The sequence below is a fragment of the Anneissia japonica genome, unplaced genomic scaffold, assembly GCF_011630105.1.
Source record: "Anneissia japonica isolate Jap-2015-1 unplaced genomic scaffold, ASM1163010v1 scaffold287913_len271248_cov200, whole genome shotgun sequence".
Lineage (NCBI taxonomy): Eukaryota > Metazoa > Echinodermata > Crinoidea > Comatulida > Comatulidae > Anneissia > Anneissia japonica.
In genome coordinates this window covers 67,008-84,426 of record NW_022754083.1, presented here as the reverse complement: position 1 = coordinate 84,426, position 17,419 = coordinate 67,008, and the positions used below count along the sequence as shown (strand labels likewise).

The following is a 17,419-nucleotide window of genomic DNA, read 5'->3' as shown; positions in this document are numbered from 1 at the left end:
AAAATATTCCACTTCTTTTGCCTTAATCGATATTACTAACAAAATAACAGACGCAATTCAAAATAAGTCATTTTCATCTGGTCTATTTATCGACCTGTCTAAGGCATTCGATACCATTGATCATTCAATTTTAATTTCCAAACTGTTTAATTATGGAATCCGTGGCATCTCTCTTGATCTTTTTAAAAATTATCTTTCAAATAGACTTCAATGCACAAATAACAATAACTACATTTCTGATTTTCAACCTGTTTCCTGTGGAGTGCCTCAAGGGTCTCTCCTTGGTCCTCTTTTATTTTTACTTTATATAAATGACTTGCCTAATACATCCTCAATTCTTACTTTTTATCTTTATGCAGATGATACTTCAATTTTCTATTCAAATACTAATTTTAAATCTATCTTTGACACCTTTAATCACGAATTGAATAACATACATGATTATTTTAATGCTAACAAACTTTCTATTAACGTTAGTAAATGCAATTTCATGTTATTTGGTTTTCGTCATTAGAAATTAGTTGAAAACATTAATGACTCTATACTTATTGGTGACCAAAAAATACCTATTGTCAAACATACTAAGTTTCTTGGTGTTGAAATTGATGATCAACTAAATTATAAATACCATATAAATGATATCGAAATCAAAATATCAAAGAACATAGGCATACTTTATCGTCTCTCTTCTTTTTTACCATCACATATTCTTCGTAACATTTATTGCTCTCTTATTCTTCCATATATTAGTTATTGCAATATTGTCTGGGCTAATAACTATTCTTCCAACCTAAACAAACTACATCTTCTTCAAAAAAAGGCCATCCGTCTTATTTCCGGAGCACATCATCTTGCCCATTCTAACAAATTATTTTCTAATCTTCATTTGTTAACCGTTCACGACATTAATAAACTTCAGCAATGCCTTTTTGTTTATAAAAACATATATTCTCTTCTTCCATCAAACTTCTCTTGCAATTTTATTCATAATTCTTCAATCCATTCTTATAATACCAGGATCTCCAATGAAATCCATCTCACCCAGTCCAAGCTAACACTCCTACAGCATAACATCCGGTATAGTGGATCGAAATTATTTAACAAGCTTCCTAAAGAAATTTCATCTGCCCCTTCAATTATTATATTCCTTAATAAAATAAAAACTCATCTCTTATCCTTTTATGATTAATTTTCCTTAAAATCTGTCCAGCTATTAACCAGTGCTTCCGTGTCATTTGTCCTCTTTTTTTTCCCCATCTTTCCTGGTTTTCGTCTGTTGTTTTCGTCTGTTGTTTTCTTGTTGTTTTGTTTTTTTTGATGTTTTTGAAATGTACTGTTATTGTCTATTATCTGGCTAGCTCGACACAAGTTTCGGTTTAACCTTTAAACCGAATTTACTTCCAGGGCTGTTGCCTCTTTCATTGTTTATATGTTAATTGCTATTAGTTATACAGTTATTCTGATATTATTATTATTGTTCAATTTAATTATTTTCTACTGTGTATATATATATCAAAGAAAGAAGAAAGAAATAAATGTTGCTGAAATGAAATGAAATGAAAGTTTTAATCAATTTCGACGAAATTAGAAATTTAAAAAAATTAAAATTTTTTCCCGCGCTTCGCGCGCATTTTTTAAGGTTAAAGCTTGTGCTTGCCCTCCTTTGTTATTTAAGCACATAATAGGCTTAACTCCAATAGAAAGAACATTTAAGATAGATCGTTTTACCTAAAAGTGGGGCCTTAATGTATATTGATGGTGAAGGAATATGTTTGTAATAAATAAAGAAGAAAGAAATAAATGTTGCTGAAATGAAATGAAATGAAAGTTTTAATCAATTTCGACGAAATTAGAAATTTAAAAAAATTAAAATTTTTTCCCGCGCTTCGCGCGCATTTTTTAAGGTTAAAGCTTGTGCTTGCCCTCCTTTGTTATTTAAGCACATAATAGGCTTAACTCCAATAGAAAGAACATTTAAGATAGATCGTTTTACCTAAAAGTGGGGCCTTAATGTGTATTGATGGTGAAGGAATATGTTTGTAATAAATAAAACCATGATGAAAATGCTTATATTTAGTTTCAAACACACGTGTGTGGCCTATATTATAAATAAGATAAGCCCTATGTCGTATTGTTTTTTTTCCAGTACCATAAAAGCTGTCTCTTATACACATCTAGATGTGTATAAGAGACAGCGACCCAAGACCCCTGTTACGCGCCTACAGATACTCTAACTGGCTCATAGTTGAACGGGCACTAAGGGAGTGCTTAAGACTTGTCAACACTCTCAGGCGTACTTTCACAACTTATGGAATCAGCGAAAAATTAATTTCAGATGGTGGACCTGAATATACTGCTTTCTTGACTACTAACCTTCTCAAAATATGGGGTGTTCATCACCGCCTCATGTCTGTACCCTTCCCCCATGGAAACTGTCGTGCCGGGACTGGCTGTCAAGAAAGCAAAGCGGCTTATTATGGACAACACAGGACGGAATGACAACCTTTACACAGATTCATTTCGACGGGCGGTACTCCATTACCGCAACACACCAGACCCGGAAACAACCATCAAACCTGGTGCCTACAATCCCCACCCAACATAGCAAGATACACTCGAGAACTTGCACTTCGGAATCGAAGTTAACTTGTAGCAAAAAGGAGTTGTTCTTATTTAAGAACAAATCTATCTAATCTAATCTAATCTAAAGATAAACAAAGGAGAAACCATGGCAACTACGCCTATGCTGCACCAGAAGTTATAATTAGCTAACCTCACAAAATAATTCAAACTATAACAGGGTTGCCAGATAGTCGACAGGCTTCACGGCCAAACACACGCCATCTCACGGCCAAAAGTTTTTTTCGATATCGGCCAAAATTCGGCCAGATTTTAATCCGATTAGAAGACAACAGTGAGTACATTCATTTGAAATACTACAAAAATTATACGAAAATCAGCGGTCATTCGTTTGAAATTCAAATGATATACACAGAACAATGTTAAAAATAAATAGCCTATGTTCTTTAGTTGCTGGCATACAGGTCAATTCAGGGGCAAATCCAGAGATGTCCGAAAGAGGGAGGGCCGGGGCCGAAAAAAGGGGAGGAAGGGGGGGGGGGGCGAAAGTGTGTCCGATCGAGATAACACCATCTTAGAGGAAATTTGTCGTTTCTAGACGCCCGAAAATAGCCTGATGCGTTTGGGCGATCAATTTTTTCTTCTTTTTTTCCTTTTTAAAATTTTTTTTTTCTACCACCCTTAAATCCACCTTTGCTATTTAAAAATCACAATATTAAGATTGATCTAAATTTGATTTAAATGTATTAAATATTAATGTACATTGTAGTCGATCTATAGCAAAAATGTTAAGGGCCTGTTATTGGAAAATCCGTGGCTATCTTTAACTAGAATGAATTTACTTAGTTTGGTAACACAAACTGGCGTTAAAACAAACCTATGAAAACTTTAATAAATACTTTTTATAACTTTCTAAATTCGCCTCTGAATGTCATTGTCGCAGTACTTAAAGCAATAATTCAATGTTGCTATCAGAATTATCTCTAACTCCAGTAACTTCGAAGAAGTCTCTCTGCAAACCTGAAATTGGAGGCGCCATCGGACCCGAATGATCACATCGAGCATTTGTATATGGCGCTCTACATAAAGAACACTGCGGCACCAAGGGCTATACAATTCATGTGGGCAATAATAAATTAAATAAAGTACAGTATTTAATTTATATTCAAAAGAAATTCAAAAGAGATAGAACCTCTACTAATAAGATGGAACATATACAAAGACACAATATATGGTACAAACTTGCAATGAATTGTCTTCATAAAGCTTAAACGAGGAAAACTTCATAAACAATATATTTCATCTGAACAATTTATATTATTAAATGTCAACTTTTAAATAAACTCTCGTACGTCAAATCGGCTGAACCGGGGAACATAGATTAAGTGTTTAGAGCAAGTACAAACAAAGGTAAAAGATTAGGATCAAATATAGAATTTAAGCTAACAAAAACAAAATATCCAAAACAAGTCTACGTTATATTAGGCCTATATTGAAAAAAAAAATGTAAACTTTTCAAAAATTCGGCCAAATTAGGCCAAAAATAGTTTGGCCGTGACTTTTGAAATGCTACGGCCAGACAAATTTTTATACGGCCAGATTTGAGGAATCTGGCCGTCAAAGAGGCCAAATGGCAACCCTGAACTATAAGAGGGCAGCAAATGATTGAAACCAGGCTTGACGCTTACATCTGTGTTCAGTTGTCAGTGACGGATTTAAAATTGCACAGCCGCCCCCACCCCAAATCTTCAAAGGTAAAACCCAATAACTATAGAGATAAAAAGAAAATTGTATAAAAAAAATTAAGTCTGTGCAATTTCTAGCAATCTAAAAAGGTACCATAATCATAAAATTTCTTTGCCTCAGCTCAATCATGATAGGGTTGAGGTGAATGGATACTCTATTTGTCAAAATCCATCCCTGGGCCCACTCTATTACGAATTCATGGATGCACTCTATATCATGTTTCCTCTGTTCTTCAGTAAAATCGCTAAGAATTATTAGGCCATAATGACCATAGTTTGTAACACCAAACACTCATTACTGAATTGTAATAACATTCAACCATTAAAACAAAGCTAACTCTTGCCTCTCTAGGGCCTAGTTCAGACTAGGTGGATAACCCGGCTCTACTCACCGGGTTTATCCACCTGTAAAGTCTAAACGAAGCCCAAGTCTCGGCCCCTGCCTAGGCGGGCTATCTATTCTACTCAACAGGTGTTCACTCAGGCTTTACTTGAACCGTGTCTGTCTGAGAAATTTTGGTAATTTATGTATACAGGCCACTATTCAATTGTTGCTGACCTCAGGCCTCTCAAACAGAGTTATTATTACGTGTTACGTATTAGATCCCCTATGCTATGTTATGTTATGCTATGCTAAGGCGAACGCTGTACAAAGAGTAAAGCCTAATTTGCATATCAGCTGGCAAACCTAATTGGCATAGCTTAGTCTAGGAAATCAGTGTTTAGACTGCTAGTTGAACACATTCGCTGTTGAGAGACCCCAGCAATGTGAATTATTATTTGTGTTATTATTAGACAGGCTTGGTTTGTGTATGTTTATAAATAACTATATACTGTATTAGCAGGCTTATGTGGCTAATCAGCTCCATTTAGACTTTCTTAATTTCGTTCTGTGAGATGTGAGATGCTGTAAGCCGCCGTGTGTTAAGGCCCTATAAAAAATATTATTAGTTTATCACCCTATCTGGGCAGGAAAAGTGATGAGGGAGGGAGGGAGGTTTTTATTTTTATTTTTTATTTTGCTAAAGCCAAATATTACCCTTGGATTGTTTGCTGGTGCATTGATATTCAAAGTAAAACATGATTTAGATAATGCAAACAATATCTACTAATTATTTAATAAAATAAATGAAAAAAAAATAAATAAAAGAAATTTTAAAAAAATTAAAAATTTTTCAAATTTTTTTTTCCAGTACCATAAAAGACATGCGCGCGAGGGTGATAAACTAATATTTTTTTTTATTGGGCCTAAACCACTGTCTGTAACCAATGTAAACCCTATGAGCGGCAGTACATTGTGTATTATACCACGGGCAGCCACAATTGATATTCTTATACCAATGGATGAAGAGAATAAATCAGCGTGTGATTTCAAATGCGGGGTTGTATTTTTGATCTTTTAAAATAACATTTGAGAGTGCATTACAATTATGTACAGAATGTATGATACATCCATGGTATAATAATTTTCACCTCGTAGGCTACAAAAGTCCACGTAATAATTATTCAGTTATCTAAATCACTCATGAATGTTAATCGCAATCCAGAATATGGCATAAAGTCTATACCACCTTGGTATGTCTGTTTTGTATAGTGTTTTGTATAGTGGTAGATTGTTTTATTCATTAGAAAGATGCCAGATGTATCTGAAAGCCCTAGTCAAAATACGGACTTAAGCGGCCCATGTGGCGCGGAACCAAACAGTTACGCCAGAAACAGGACACATGTACACTCAGTTATCACTTCGGCCTAATATTGTCGACCGTTCAGAGATTTTAATCAATCTGCTTTTGGACTTCCTTTTTACCAAAAGACAGGAACATGAACAAGTAATCAACAAAAGGCTGTTTGTTACATTTCAAACAGCACTGTAAAACAAAATACTTTTAAGGGTGAATAAAGGTGAATGGGTGTGTAAGCAGTCCATCGCCATCTTTATTATGCTTTTGGTAACTTACATTGGAATGTCAGAGATGATTCCGTATCTGTTCGGGAAACACTTTTGATATTTTCCACTGATTGTCGCCTACTTCCATTGTTGCTCCTAAAGTTGAAGATTGAACTACTGTAATGGCCGGTAACATGACCCAACATTTGTAACACATCATCCAGCTTACTTCTGTTTTCAATACAGAGTTCTAAAAAAAAAAAATTACCGATGTTTATATTTAAAATATTAAATACATTTTATTTTTGTATGCCATGTATGTACAGAAACAAGTTTCGCTACCAATTTGTTTAAATTGTCGATGGGAATAAATGTTTTCTAATATCAAAAATAAATAATATCCCACAGTGAGCATTACCGTGACTACTTCTCGTTAAACTCCACAATTCAGTTGTCTATATAATAACACCAAGTACTATTACAATTGGCAAATACAGTTATATTAGATGTATAATTGCGTTAGGAACATATGGGTTAGTTTATAATATATATTTATATTCAATTTATACTTTTCGATGATTGAATTGGATTTCTTCAGCGTGAAACACACCGAGGTTAATCCACGAAAGTCCTAAGACTTATTTTCAGTGGTGTCCCTCTGGTGGTGAGCTGGGCAGTACACCGGGAGACAATCCCCTACTCTTTCCCGAAGAGTGTACTGCCTTCTTTAACGTCCCCGTTTTAAGGAAATTGTTGTATTTAAATCAGCTTCAATACAAAATTTTACATAGACCTACAGTACTATACCTAAAGAACTCTGAGTATCATAGCTCATTTGGTTTTCACGGAAATGCACAACATTAAACTCTTCAAGGTTTGCTGCTGCTGGGTCTGTCAATCGAACACTTGCATTTTTTTGGTTTTGCAAACATTGTATGTTTTTTGAGGAGTTCTCCATAATACGGTTTGCAGGCTTCTATCAAAGTAGAAACAATTATTCATATTAGTTTGTGTGGTAATCAAATCTAAGATGAAGATTCACAATCGTGTTGGTTAGATTGATCGAATGATAATGCTTACTGGTAGATGTTTTCCCTTTTCTCTTTATACTCCTGACATCAAAAGGCCTAACATTATACAGAGAAACAACCAGTTATCTAACAATAAAGAAACATTGGTGAAGTATCCTTTAATGGGAGGGTATGGGTTCGTGATTTTTAACAAAACAAGAAAAAAAAGTTATATGCATCAGGAAAAAGGAAAATGTCTTAAATTTATATTGGAGGCTGGGCACTTTATGACAAATTTGCGGGAAAAAACTTATGCCAAGAGTGGGGGAAGGGGTGGATTGGATTGGATTTATTTAGTGAAAACACCAAGGATAGCCCACGAAAGTCTAGAAGAAGACTTATTTACAGTGGGGTCCTCCTGGTTGCGATTGGGCATGTACACCGTGAGACAAGAGTGTACTGCGTTCTTAAAAGTCAGGCACCGAAGGAAATAATTTTATGTGTTGTAGAAATAATTTTTGTAAGACAGAAAAAAGTATTTTGATCAAAAACTGAGAAACGGTGAATGAGATACAGATTTTTGAATATTTAAAAACTGGCGGGGAAATGGTGTAAAAATGGGCGGTTACGCCTCTATTTTCCCCCAGTTTTTAAATATTCGAAAATCTGTATCTCCTTCACCGTTCCCCAGTTTTTCGTCAACCAACTTTTTCCTGTCTTAGAAAAATCAGTTCTACAACATATCAACATTTTCTCCCTCCGGAGTCTGACTTTAACGTGCACATGTGCCACAAATGCACACGGGACCAACGGCTTAAACGACTCATCCGAAAGACGGTGTGGTGTGGTATTGTACTTGTGTTTCAGCCCTCCCGCTGAAACACAAGGAGAGGCAGCGATGGAAATTGAACTGGGGATCCATGGTTCAGCGTACTCACAGTGGCTACCACTAGATTAGCCGACCGTGCTAAGCTGCTGAAAACAGTCCGTAAATAACATTCAGTGAGCTGGTGGCGCAGTCCATTATTGCTTGAATATAATCAGGCCATTTGAAGTCTATGTTATAGGCCCTAGTGTTATAAAGTTGGCAAATTGCCAAATAAAGATTACAGTCACACCTTTTCTATTAAAAAAAGCAAAAAAACACTGGAACTAGATGAACTTATTTAACACTATATCACAAATTGTTTTAAATAATTATGTTATATTCGAATTTTATGGTATATTATTTTTACACTCCATTGCAGGTACAAAAGGTTGCTATATAAAGCATGCTATATAAAGCTCAATCCAAGCCTGTGCAGGTGGCTACAAACTTCGACTATCGCATTTTTTTAGCCTTAAAATTTCTACCAAAAATATATTCTGTGCAAATTATTTTTAACCTAAAGTATCAAAGTACTTCTTCCTGGTTGGGTACGTACTGTGTATCTATCGATTTATACGATGTACTTCAAACAGGTTAAAGATTATGTCAATTGTTTTTTCCAGTTTTATTGCTAATTTTTATCAGCTAGTCTGTCACCATCGTGGTTTCACATATTAATACAGTTATGTTATTTATAATAAGATGACAGTCTTCATTTTATCCTTTCTATCAGTTATTCCTGATACTCTACCTTCAGAAGTGAAATTGCTGAGTTTTTCTGGACATTTTTTTTAGCTTTAGATGGTAAAGATGGACCAGTTTCACATGCTGTGCTTCTTTCTCCGGGAATTTTTTGTAACATTGCATTTTTTCCTCCAAATGCCTGTTTCAAAAAAAAAATAAATAAACATTTTGACTCTAAACTTAAATTTAAACAGCAAACAATAACTAAAATAACAACAACAAAAACAGCTGCAACAACAATAGTAACAGTGACGTTGAAATACAGAAAGTGTCGCATTTTGATTAACATAATTTTATTGACACAAGCTTTCTTTTTTTACATAATTATGTTAAATCTAAATTAAAATGGTCCAGGATATAAAAATAAATAAAAAATAATGGTTCAATCTACCCTATCCCTATCTGCCACCAAGAATTTGTATTTTATTGACAGAAGCTTTCTTTTTTTTACATAATTATGTTAATTTGAAATTAAAATGGTCCAGGATATAAAAATAAATAAAAAAAAATAATGGTTCAATCTACCCCATCCCTCTCTGCCAGCAAGAATTTGTATTAATGAACCAAATATCTTAAATTAAGATAGCGCTCTCCTCGATTTTACGTGTAACACATTAAGAAGCGTCAATGTACATTAAAAAGAAGCATAAAAAGTCATTGTTTTTTAGAGAGGGCGTCCTATATGTTACCATGGTTGTTACAAAATTTGCACTCAGAAATCTGCGTTAATTAGTTTAATATAGTAGACAAGTACCTAGGCCAGACTGTAATATAAGGTCTGTGGAATATATCTTCCGCGTAAAAATGTGATGTAGTTTATATATGTATATTTATATATCTCATACAAAAAAAATCATTAAATTAAATTAAAACTAAAATTTTAATTTAAGGGACCCAAACAGAAATAAACTGCTTAGGTATTATTTGGTTATTCTGAGCTGTATGAAAGTGACTTTAGAGATCGTTTAAATGACCAATAACGTAATATATAATATTAAGACCGACATAAATGGCACACCACCGTGGTTTGTTTCTAAATCATCTCAACAAGTTGAAGATTTATATTAGTATAATAATAAAACGTGTGTCAATTTTGTAATAAGTGTTCTTACCTTAATTGCATCTAATGGTGTTGGTGGCGTTAGTCTTCCAGCTTCATAAAAAAGCCGCATATATTCCTTCTGTAACCATAAAAACCGCCGATCACTTGTTGACTTGTTCAGTTTTTGCAAAGCATTAATTATTGCTTTGAGTCCATTGTACCAATTAAGGGCACTATGTTTTGGCAGGACAAAGGTCAATGTTCTTGTGTCAGTAAGACTACAGCCATACTGAATCACAACACAATTCTCAGCATGGTTCAAATAATTCAATTTGTGTCGTTTCGTCACTGCTAAAAAATCAACATCCATGGATCCTAGAAAGACACCTTTAGCATTCAAAAGATTAAGGTATCCCTCCTCCAACGTATTAAAAATCACTTGGGATTGGTAGAACTTACTGCACATAGCTGTGTTAGTGAGAAAGTTTGCTTTTCCATCCTTCGGGTTGCTCCACATAAGTATCGAATTACTGGCCTCTAGATTTAACAGACACATGGCCGTCCGATTGTTGTCATTTTCCCAGTGTATTGCTGTAGACCCATGGTGCATGAACTGCAATTGGTGTAGGTTATTCTCCAACATCTTGGTGGGAACTATTTCAATTCCATGCAGGTTCTCCACATTCACAATTGGACAATAAATAAACTCCTCGTTTGTTTTGCTGGGAAAAGTCGTTAAGCAAGCTAATTTATTAATTTCGTTTTTACTAATGTAAAATTTTAATTATAATATTTTATATTTTTTAATCATTATTATTCTATCAATATAATCATTACAAATAATTGACGACCACATTACTAACAGACTTCATACTTGGACAATACCATTCAAATATTTCATAACTTGAATAATAATATTATTGACAAATGTTGTCGTTTTTATTTCAACGTTACTTTTCCATAATTAGCTATGCTCTAATTTTTCTTTTATTGCAAGACGGTTTAAACTTTTGTGACTCATATAGCTTATCACTTTACCAAAGGTCTCCAAACTTGGATATTACTTGTCTATACTTTTAGACCTTAAACATTTTTTTATAAACTAGTTGTCATAATTACAGCGTAATAATTATTTGAAAATAAGTTTGTTCTTTAAATCAGTTTATAACACCGCAAAAAAAATAATTCTATTACTAGGCTTATGTATATTTTACCTAGCTAGATCTATGACGTGAGCCTGCGCAACAAAGGGAAGACGATATTCACACACACTTTATTTGTTTACATGTTGTACAAAGAGCTAGGTAAATTTGAAACTGAAGATTTTTTTTCAGTCTAGCAAAAGAATAGCATATTGATAAATAGGTGCTCAAAATCCAAAGCAACAGAGACACTTTGAATTGATGTGTAATTGAGGAGGCCTAGGCCTATTATGTCACCATTGTTTTTTTTTTTTTGTTTTTGTTTTTTTTTTAATGCCGTTTAAGGCAACATTTAGAAACAGAAAGAGGGGAAAAGCTGAAACCAAACACCATAAGCCAATTCCCGATGAAGACAGTGACAAAAATGTTGGACTTTGGTATTTATCGACGTGATGCTTTACTTTTTTAACAAAGGACAAGAAAATCATTGATTTTGTTTAATGAAACTGATTTTCTATAAAAATAATATAATATATATATAATAATAATAATAATAATAAATAATAATAATAATAAGCGCAATTTAAAATTAAATCTAAAGAGACATAATAATAATAATAATAATAATAATAATAATAATAATAATAATAATAATAATAATAATAATAATAATAAATAATAATAATAATAAGCGCAATTTAAAATTAAATTTAAAGAGACATAATAAAAATAATAAAAGCAGCAGCAGCAGCGGCAGCAGCAGCAGCAGCAGCAGCAGCGGCGGCGGCGGCGGCGGCAGCAGCAGCAGCAGCTATTTAAAGTGACATAAAGAACAACTGGTCTAAGTTTAACCAAAAGAATGATGAGTTGTTTCAAAGACAAAATGTCTGAAATCAGGGTAGGCGACATACACCCATTATCGTTTTTTCTACAATCGACATTCTGTAAGTTAGGTTCACTCTGATACATAACCGAATATAACAAAAATTACCGATCATTCGGCTGAAAACTTTACCAAGCATTCTCAAGAATCAAATGAGAGAAACATATCTTTATTACACCTAGGAAGATTTCGGTTCTGTTAAGTATAGTGCTACAATTAATAAACTCGTTGTGGAATTTTGACAAACACATGAACATTGTAGCTCTAAAATGTACAATGTTGGATAGTGATTGTTAGAATCAATAACTTTAAATGTTCATATATATTGGCAATGCGATATTATTTGAGCATAATCTCACTGAAAATAGTGCGGGTTGTTATGCAAATCATTGCATTGTCAAAATTCACGTTAATGTTGGAATTATTGAATACTGTACAGCGCAATTTTAATAATCGTTATTATTATTATTAGTAAGTTACAAACAAGTGTATTTAAGTTGGTACTTTAGATGTGTATAAGAGACAGGCCTCCCCCCCCCCCCTCGTTGGGGAGAAAAACACAATTCGTCGGTGAGATAAAAAAAAAATTGTATGTATTTTCTACATATTAGTAGACTCTAAAATCGATTAAATAAGCCTTTGAAACTCCTAAATTGTCAAAATAACTTGGGCTTGCCGACGAAAAACGAATTACTTTTTGCAGTTACTTTTGTAGAGCATTCAAACTATCTTAGCCATAATGAAGAAACATAATATGGTGTTCACAAGAAATATACTTTGAGAAATATACTTTGAGGTTTTATTATTAATTCTGCGGTATGTATGTTGGGTATGTATGTATGTATGCATGAATGTGTACGTGTATGGGTGTGTGTGTGTGTGATTGGGTGTTGGGCTGTGTTTGTGTGTGTGCATGTATATATAATAATAATAATAATAATAATAATAATAATTAAAAAAAAAAAATAAAAATAATAATAATAATAATATTACCATTAGTAGTAATAGTAATGTTATTAATAATACTACTAGTGGTAATTATTATCATTAATATTATTAGTATTATTATTATTATTATTGTTATTAACATTACTATTATAATTATCATTATTATTATCATTATCATTATCATAATAATAATAATTATTATTATTATTATTATCATTATTATTATTATTATTATTATTATTATTATTATTATCAACGCTTAAAATTCAATGTAGATCCCATCTAATATACTTCATATTGAAGAGTTTAATGCCCATAGGGACAAAGGAGTGGAGATAACTACTTGTGTGGGAGTTAGCAACCGCATTCTACCAATTCTAGGAATGATAGAAATAATCAACTTTTCATGCAGTGGGTTAGTCTCATCAGCTAGTACAGAAGTGAATAACCTCTGCACACGTGCATGGTAAGTGTCAACAGCATATAGACTCGTACCAGTATTTTTTTTCTTAATTAACCGGTTTATCCCCCCAATTTCTTCCTCGAAGTATTACCTCCCCGAGATGTTAGACAGTAAACCCAGACATTGCAAATCACTGATGGAACATAATGCTAATTTCACTTCACTGCATAGGTGGTTAAATTGGATGAATTGGGAGTTACTAGGTATGTACATATCATGTGTTTCTATTGTTGGAGTGTCATTTTAATCCTAATCGGTTTAAACATCCTCAATTGGGTCGGAAATTTTCTGAGGAAACTGAATTAAATAACCTCGTTATGGACACATTTCTGAGTCCATTTTTAGGATCAAAGCAAGGGTCTACAGAGTTGTCTCAGAATCTACCATCAGCTGTCATCTTCGAAAATTCTCCCGCTCCCTACAAAGTTCCGCGTCACCGGCAGTGAACCAGGATTAGGTCTGCTCGGATTCCACAACCTCCCGTTGTCCTTTATGATGTTTCCTCGGGTGGAACTCAATATACAAAAGTACCAACTTAAATACACTTGTTTGTAACTTATTCCTTTGATGTGAGAATTATCTGTGTGAACTTGTGACAAGTTTCCTGTTTGGTACATTAAAATAACAAAAACCTAAAAGACAATTTTTTTTTCTTACTTGTCAGGTTTTTTTTTATGTGCACATTGTGTTCATCAAACGCAATCAATTTCAACTATCAGCGCGTACAAGTAATAATCATTTGGGTATTTAGTGTGGATCATATCACCACAGCAATTAATGACCACTACAATAACAATCTGATTAGATTTCTAATAAAAATTAAACAGTGTTGACTTTAAAGCAATTAATATAGAAAAAATGGAAAATATTACAGTACACTTTTAAAGTTATGTGAGTTACGTAACTTAAATTGTTAGTATATTTTGATTATTTCTTTAAAAGTATAGCTTGGAAAATATCGATGAAGGTATAATACCTCACGTCCTCCTTGTTTTCTTGCTGACATGCACTTACATCTTGAAGAACAAATCTAGCAAGCTGTAGCTTCTGAATATTGATATGTCTCTGTTCGCTGTTATCATCAATCACATCTTCACTTGCGAAATAGTTGTCATTCTGGTATAACATGGGTATAAAACATCTGACTAAATTCTAAATATTTAAATTGTTTTGATTATATATGATACTATTTGAGAGTTTTAGACAGTCTTGTCCGTTTACTTAGCGACTAAAATGTTCTTATCAATTGATAATTGTGATGATAATGGTAACGACGAAATGATAACGATGATGGTGAGTAACATTTTTTTTTACTCAATCTTAAACCAACAGAGATTTTAATATCAAAGTAAAATCAATCACTCCTAGGTTCCTTGCCCTAAAAACATAAATTAACATCAAAATCAACTACCCTAGTTGTAGCCAGACCAGGTTTTGTATGCACTTTGAGGTCCAGAGAATTAGACTTCAGAAATTGGATTAAGGTGGTCCAAGAATCATTTTTGGCTTGGTAACACATTTTCAAAATGTGGCGAAAGGTTAAAAGGTCAAAGGTCATAGCTATAGAGTCATATCTCCGCAACCACTGGTGGTAGAGAGTTAATTTTGGTGCCTTTTCGTTCAGAACATTTATGTTTCTATTTGGTCTAATTGAAAGGTTTTCTAGAAAATGACCGGAAATGCTGTTTTTTACCTCTGAAATGTTTAAAATGTCATAGTTATTGAGTCCTTATTATCTCCACCAGTCAACCAGTGGTTGCGGAGATATAACGACCCTATAGCTATGACCTTTGACCCTGACCTTTTGACCTTTTGCCACGTTTTGAAAATGTGTTACCAAACCGAAAATGAGTTTTGGACCACCCTAAACCAATTTCTGAATTAAAATTCTCTGGACCTCAAAGTGCATACAAAACCTGGTGTGGCTACTAGGGTAAACAGAAATGGATACAGAATAGAAAAATTTAAAAAGTTGACACAAAAGAGCAATTTGACCCTACGACCCCGAATCAGGTTTTTGAGCTGTACCAACACTATTTTTGGCTGATTTTGATAAAAACATATCACAAAATGCTCAGAGTTCCACTCTGCATCAAATTGTGTTGGTTTGGTATTCTCCCTAAAATATCGCCCTTTTGTAGCCAACCTTAATAAAAGTAATAATGATGATGATAATAAACCAGCAAAAAAATTATCAAAATATGGTGAAATGGATACAGAATAGAAAAATTTAAAAAGTTGACACAAAAGAGCAATTTGACCCTACGACCCCGAATCAGGTTTTTGAGCTGTACCAACACTATTTTTTGCTGATTTTGATAAAAACATATCACAAAATGCTCAGAGTTCCACTCTGCATCAAATTGTGTTGGTTTGGTATTCTCCCGAAAATATCGCCCTTTTGTAGCCAACCTTAATAAAAGTAATAATGATGATGATAATAAACCAGCAAAAAAATAATCAAAATATGGTGGAATAAAAAAAAAGTAAACGCATCTTAACCAAAAACACAAACAAGTGAACCATGTTGAATTTAAAACCCTGGTTTCACAGTGTAACAATATTCAGGCTAATCTAATCTGTTAGGCCTATATAGCGCGTTTCTTTGCAGATACGAGGTTTTCCCCTGGCCATTGGGTCCACATGCTTAAGTGTTGCTGCCATTTTGGCGCAGGAGCAGGCAACCCCGCCAGCTGCCCATCTATACTCCTGGGTGGTGAGAAGCAACGTAGATTAAGTGCCTTGCTCAAGGACACAATCGAAATGCACAGCGAGGGATTGAAACACCAACATAGAGGTTGGGAAACCAAAGTGTTCTCACTGCACCAAATCGCTTCACAAACTACTATAAACTACAGACTACTATATTATGAATGTGTTAATAGCATATATTACCTGCTCTATATCGGTAGGTATAAGTATTTGCGTGTCTTCAAAGATAGCTTTAAGGTCTTCTAAAAAGCTACCAAAAACAGGCACAGCCTTGCAACCTTTGATTTGTATTGCCCTCTTAATAGCTTCAAGATATAATTTTCCATCACCATAAAATGCCTCTGTCAGATCACAAATTATAGAGTCTTCTAGTTCAGCACCAGCAAGAATGTTCTTAACTTTATCTGACCTGCCAACACAATGTATTTATCCATTTAAAAATTGTATGTTTTTCGGTAAATGACTATTGTATATACAATAAAAATCAGTTTCTTGTGAAAACGTTTTTCACAAGAGCAATTGTTGGTACAGTATCAGCCAATGGCCACTCACCCCTGAAAGGCAAGCAGGGTTATTGGCACCTAGGGTAAGCATGAAAATGCACCCTTTTCCAGATTATAGGTTATATGTTCTGACCTTCTGGACACTTAACATATTTACTCTGTATGCTATAATTTTTCACAAAAAAAACCCTCTCCACACCCGTTCCCAATCTCAATTTGACATGCCGGCCTCATGCCTTGTTGTACCCCTTTAGTTACGCTTCATGTGCTGTTGTGTTCGTCAGGGCAAGGTATGGGGCTGTTTTAGTCTAAATTCTTACAGAATTACAGTGGGCAAATGTATTTCAAAATGTGAATTGCAGAACAATGATTAGAACAGATGAAGTACAGGATAATGAATGAAAATAAGTTACTTAGTTTGTCTTTGTGAAGACTTGTTTGGGGTAATTGTCTACCTAGAGAAAGCATTTGACAGAATGGGGTTGGAACAAACAAGATCTTGATAATTGACTGAGACAGGACCAGAGATTGACAGGAAAGTTTACCATATCAAAATTTAAAATGGGTTATTATTCATTTTTGAGCATATTTAAATTGTCTTAAAACGTTTTTAAAAGAAAATGAAATGTTATTAGAAACAGTAGTAAGCTAGGTAATCCTACTTGATTCCTTGTAGTATTTCAATAACACTATTGAAATTGCCAACTTTCCAGCAGCTAAACGCCACTTCAGAGAGGCTTCTCAGTACAGCTTTGGTACCATTAGTTGATGTGGAATCTATAATGCATTCTGTAACCCAATCACAAACCTGCAGATCCAAAAAGTTTTCAAAATCTAAAACATCCTTATGTGATTTATCATCATAGTTTACTTTGCTGTCAGTCAGATATA

General features: G+C 33.8%; 1 protein-coding gene across 1 annotated transcript in view; it reads right to left on the bottom strand.

Moving 5' to 3' along the window:
• LOC117123082 overlaps positions 1-17,419 on the bottom strand; it is a 129,354-nt gene that overhangs the window by 71,979 nt on the left and 39,956 nt on the right. The window contains exons 4-10 of the mRNA XM_033268911.1: positions 17,191-17,336; positions 16,209-16,434; positions 14,290-14,429; positions 9,948-10,599; positions 8,843-8,974; positions 7,021-7,189; positions 6,284-6,463 (exon numbers count right to left, since the gene is read on the bottom strand). Of these exons, the coding sequence (XP_033124802.1) occupies positions 6,284-6,463; positions 7,021-7,189; positions 8,843-8,974; positions 9,948-10,599; positions 14,290-14,429; positions 16,209-16,434; positions 17,191-17,336 (1,645 nt within the window). The remainder of the gene's footprint in view (positions 1-6,283; positions 6,464-7,020; positions 7,190-8,842; positions 8,975-9,947; positions 10,600-14,289; positions 14,430-16,208; positions 16,435-17,190; positions 17,337-17,419) is intronic.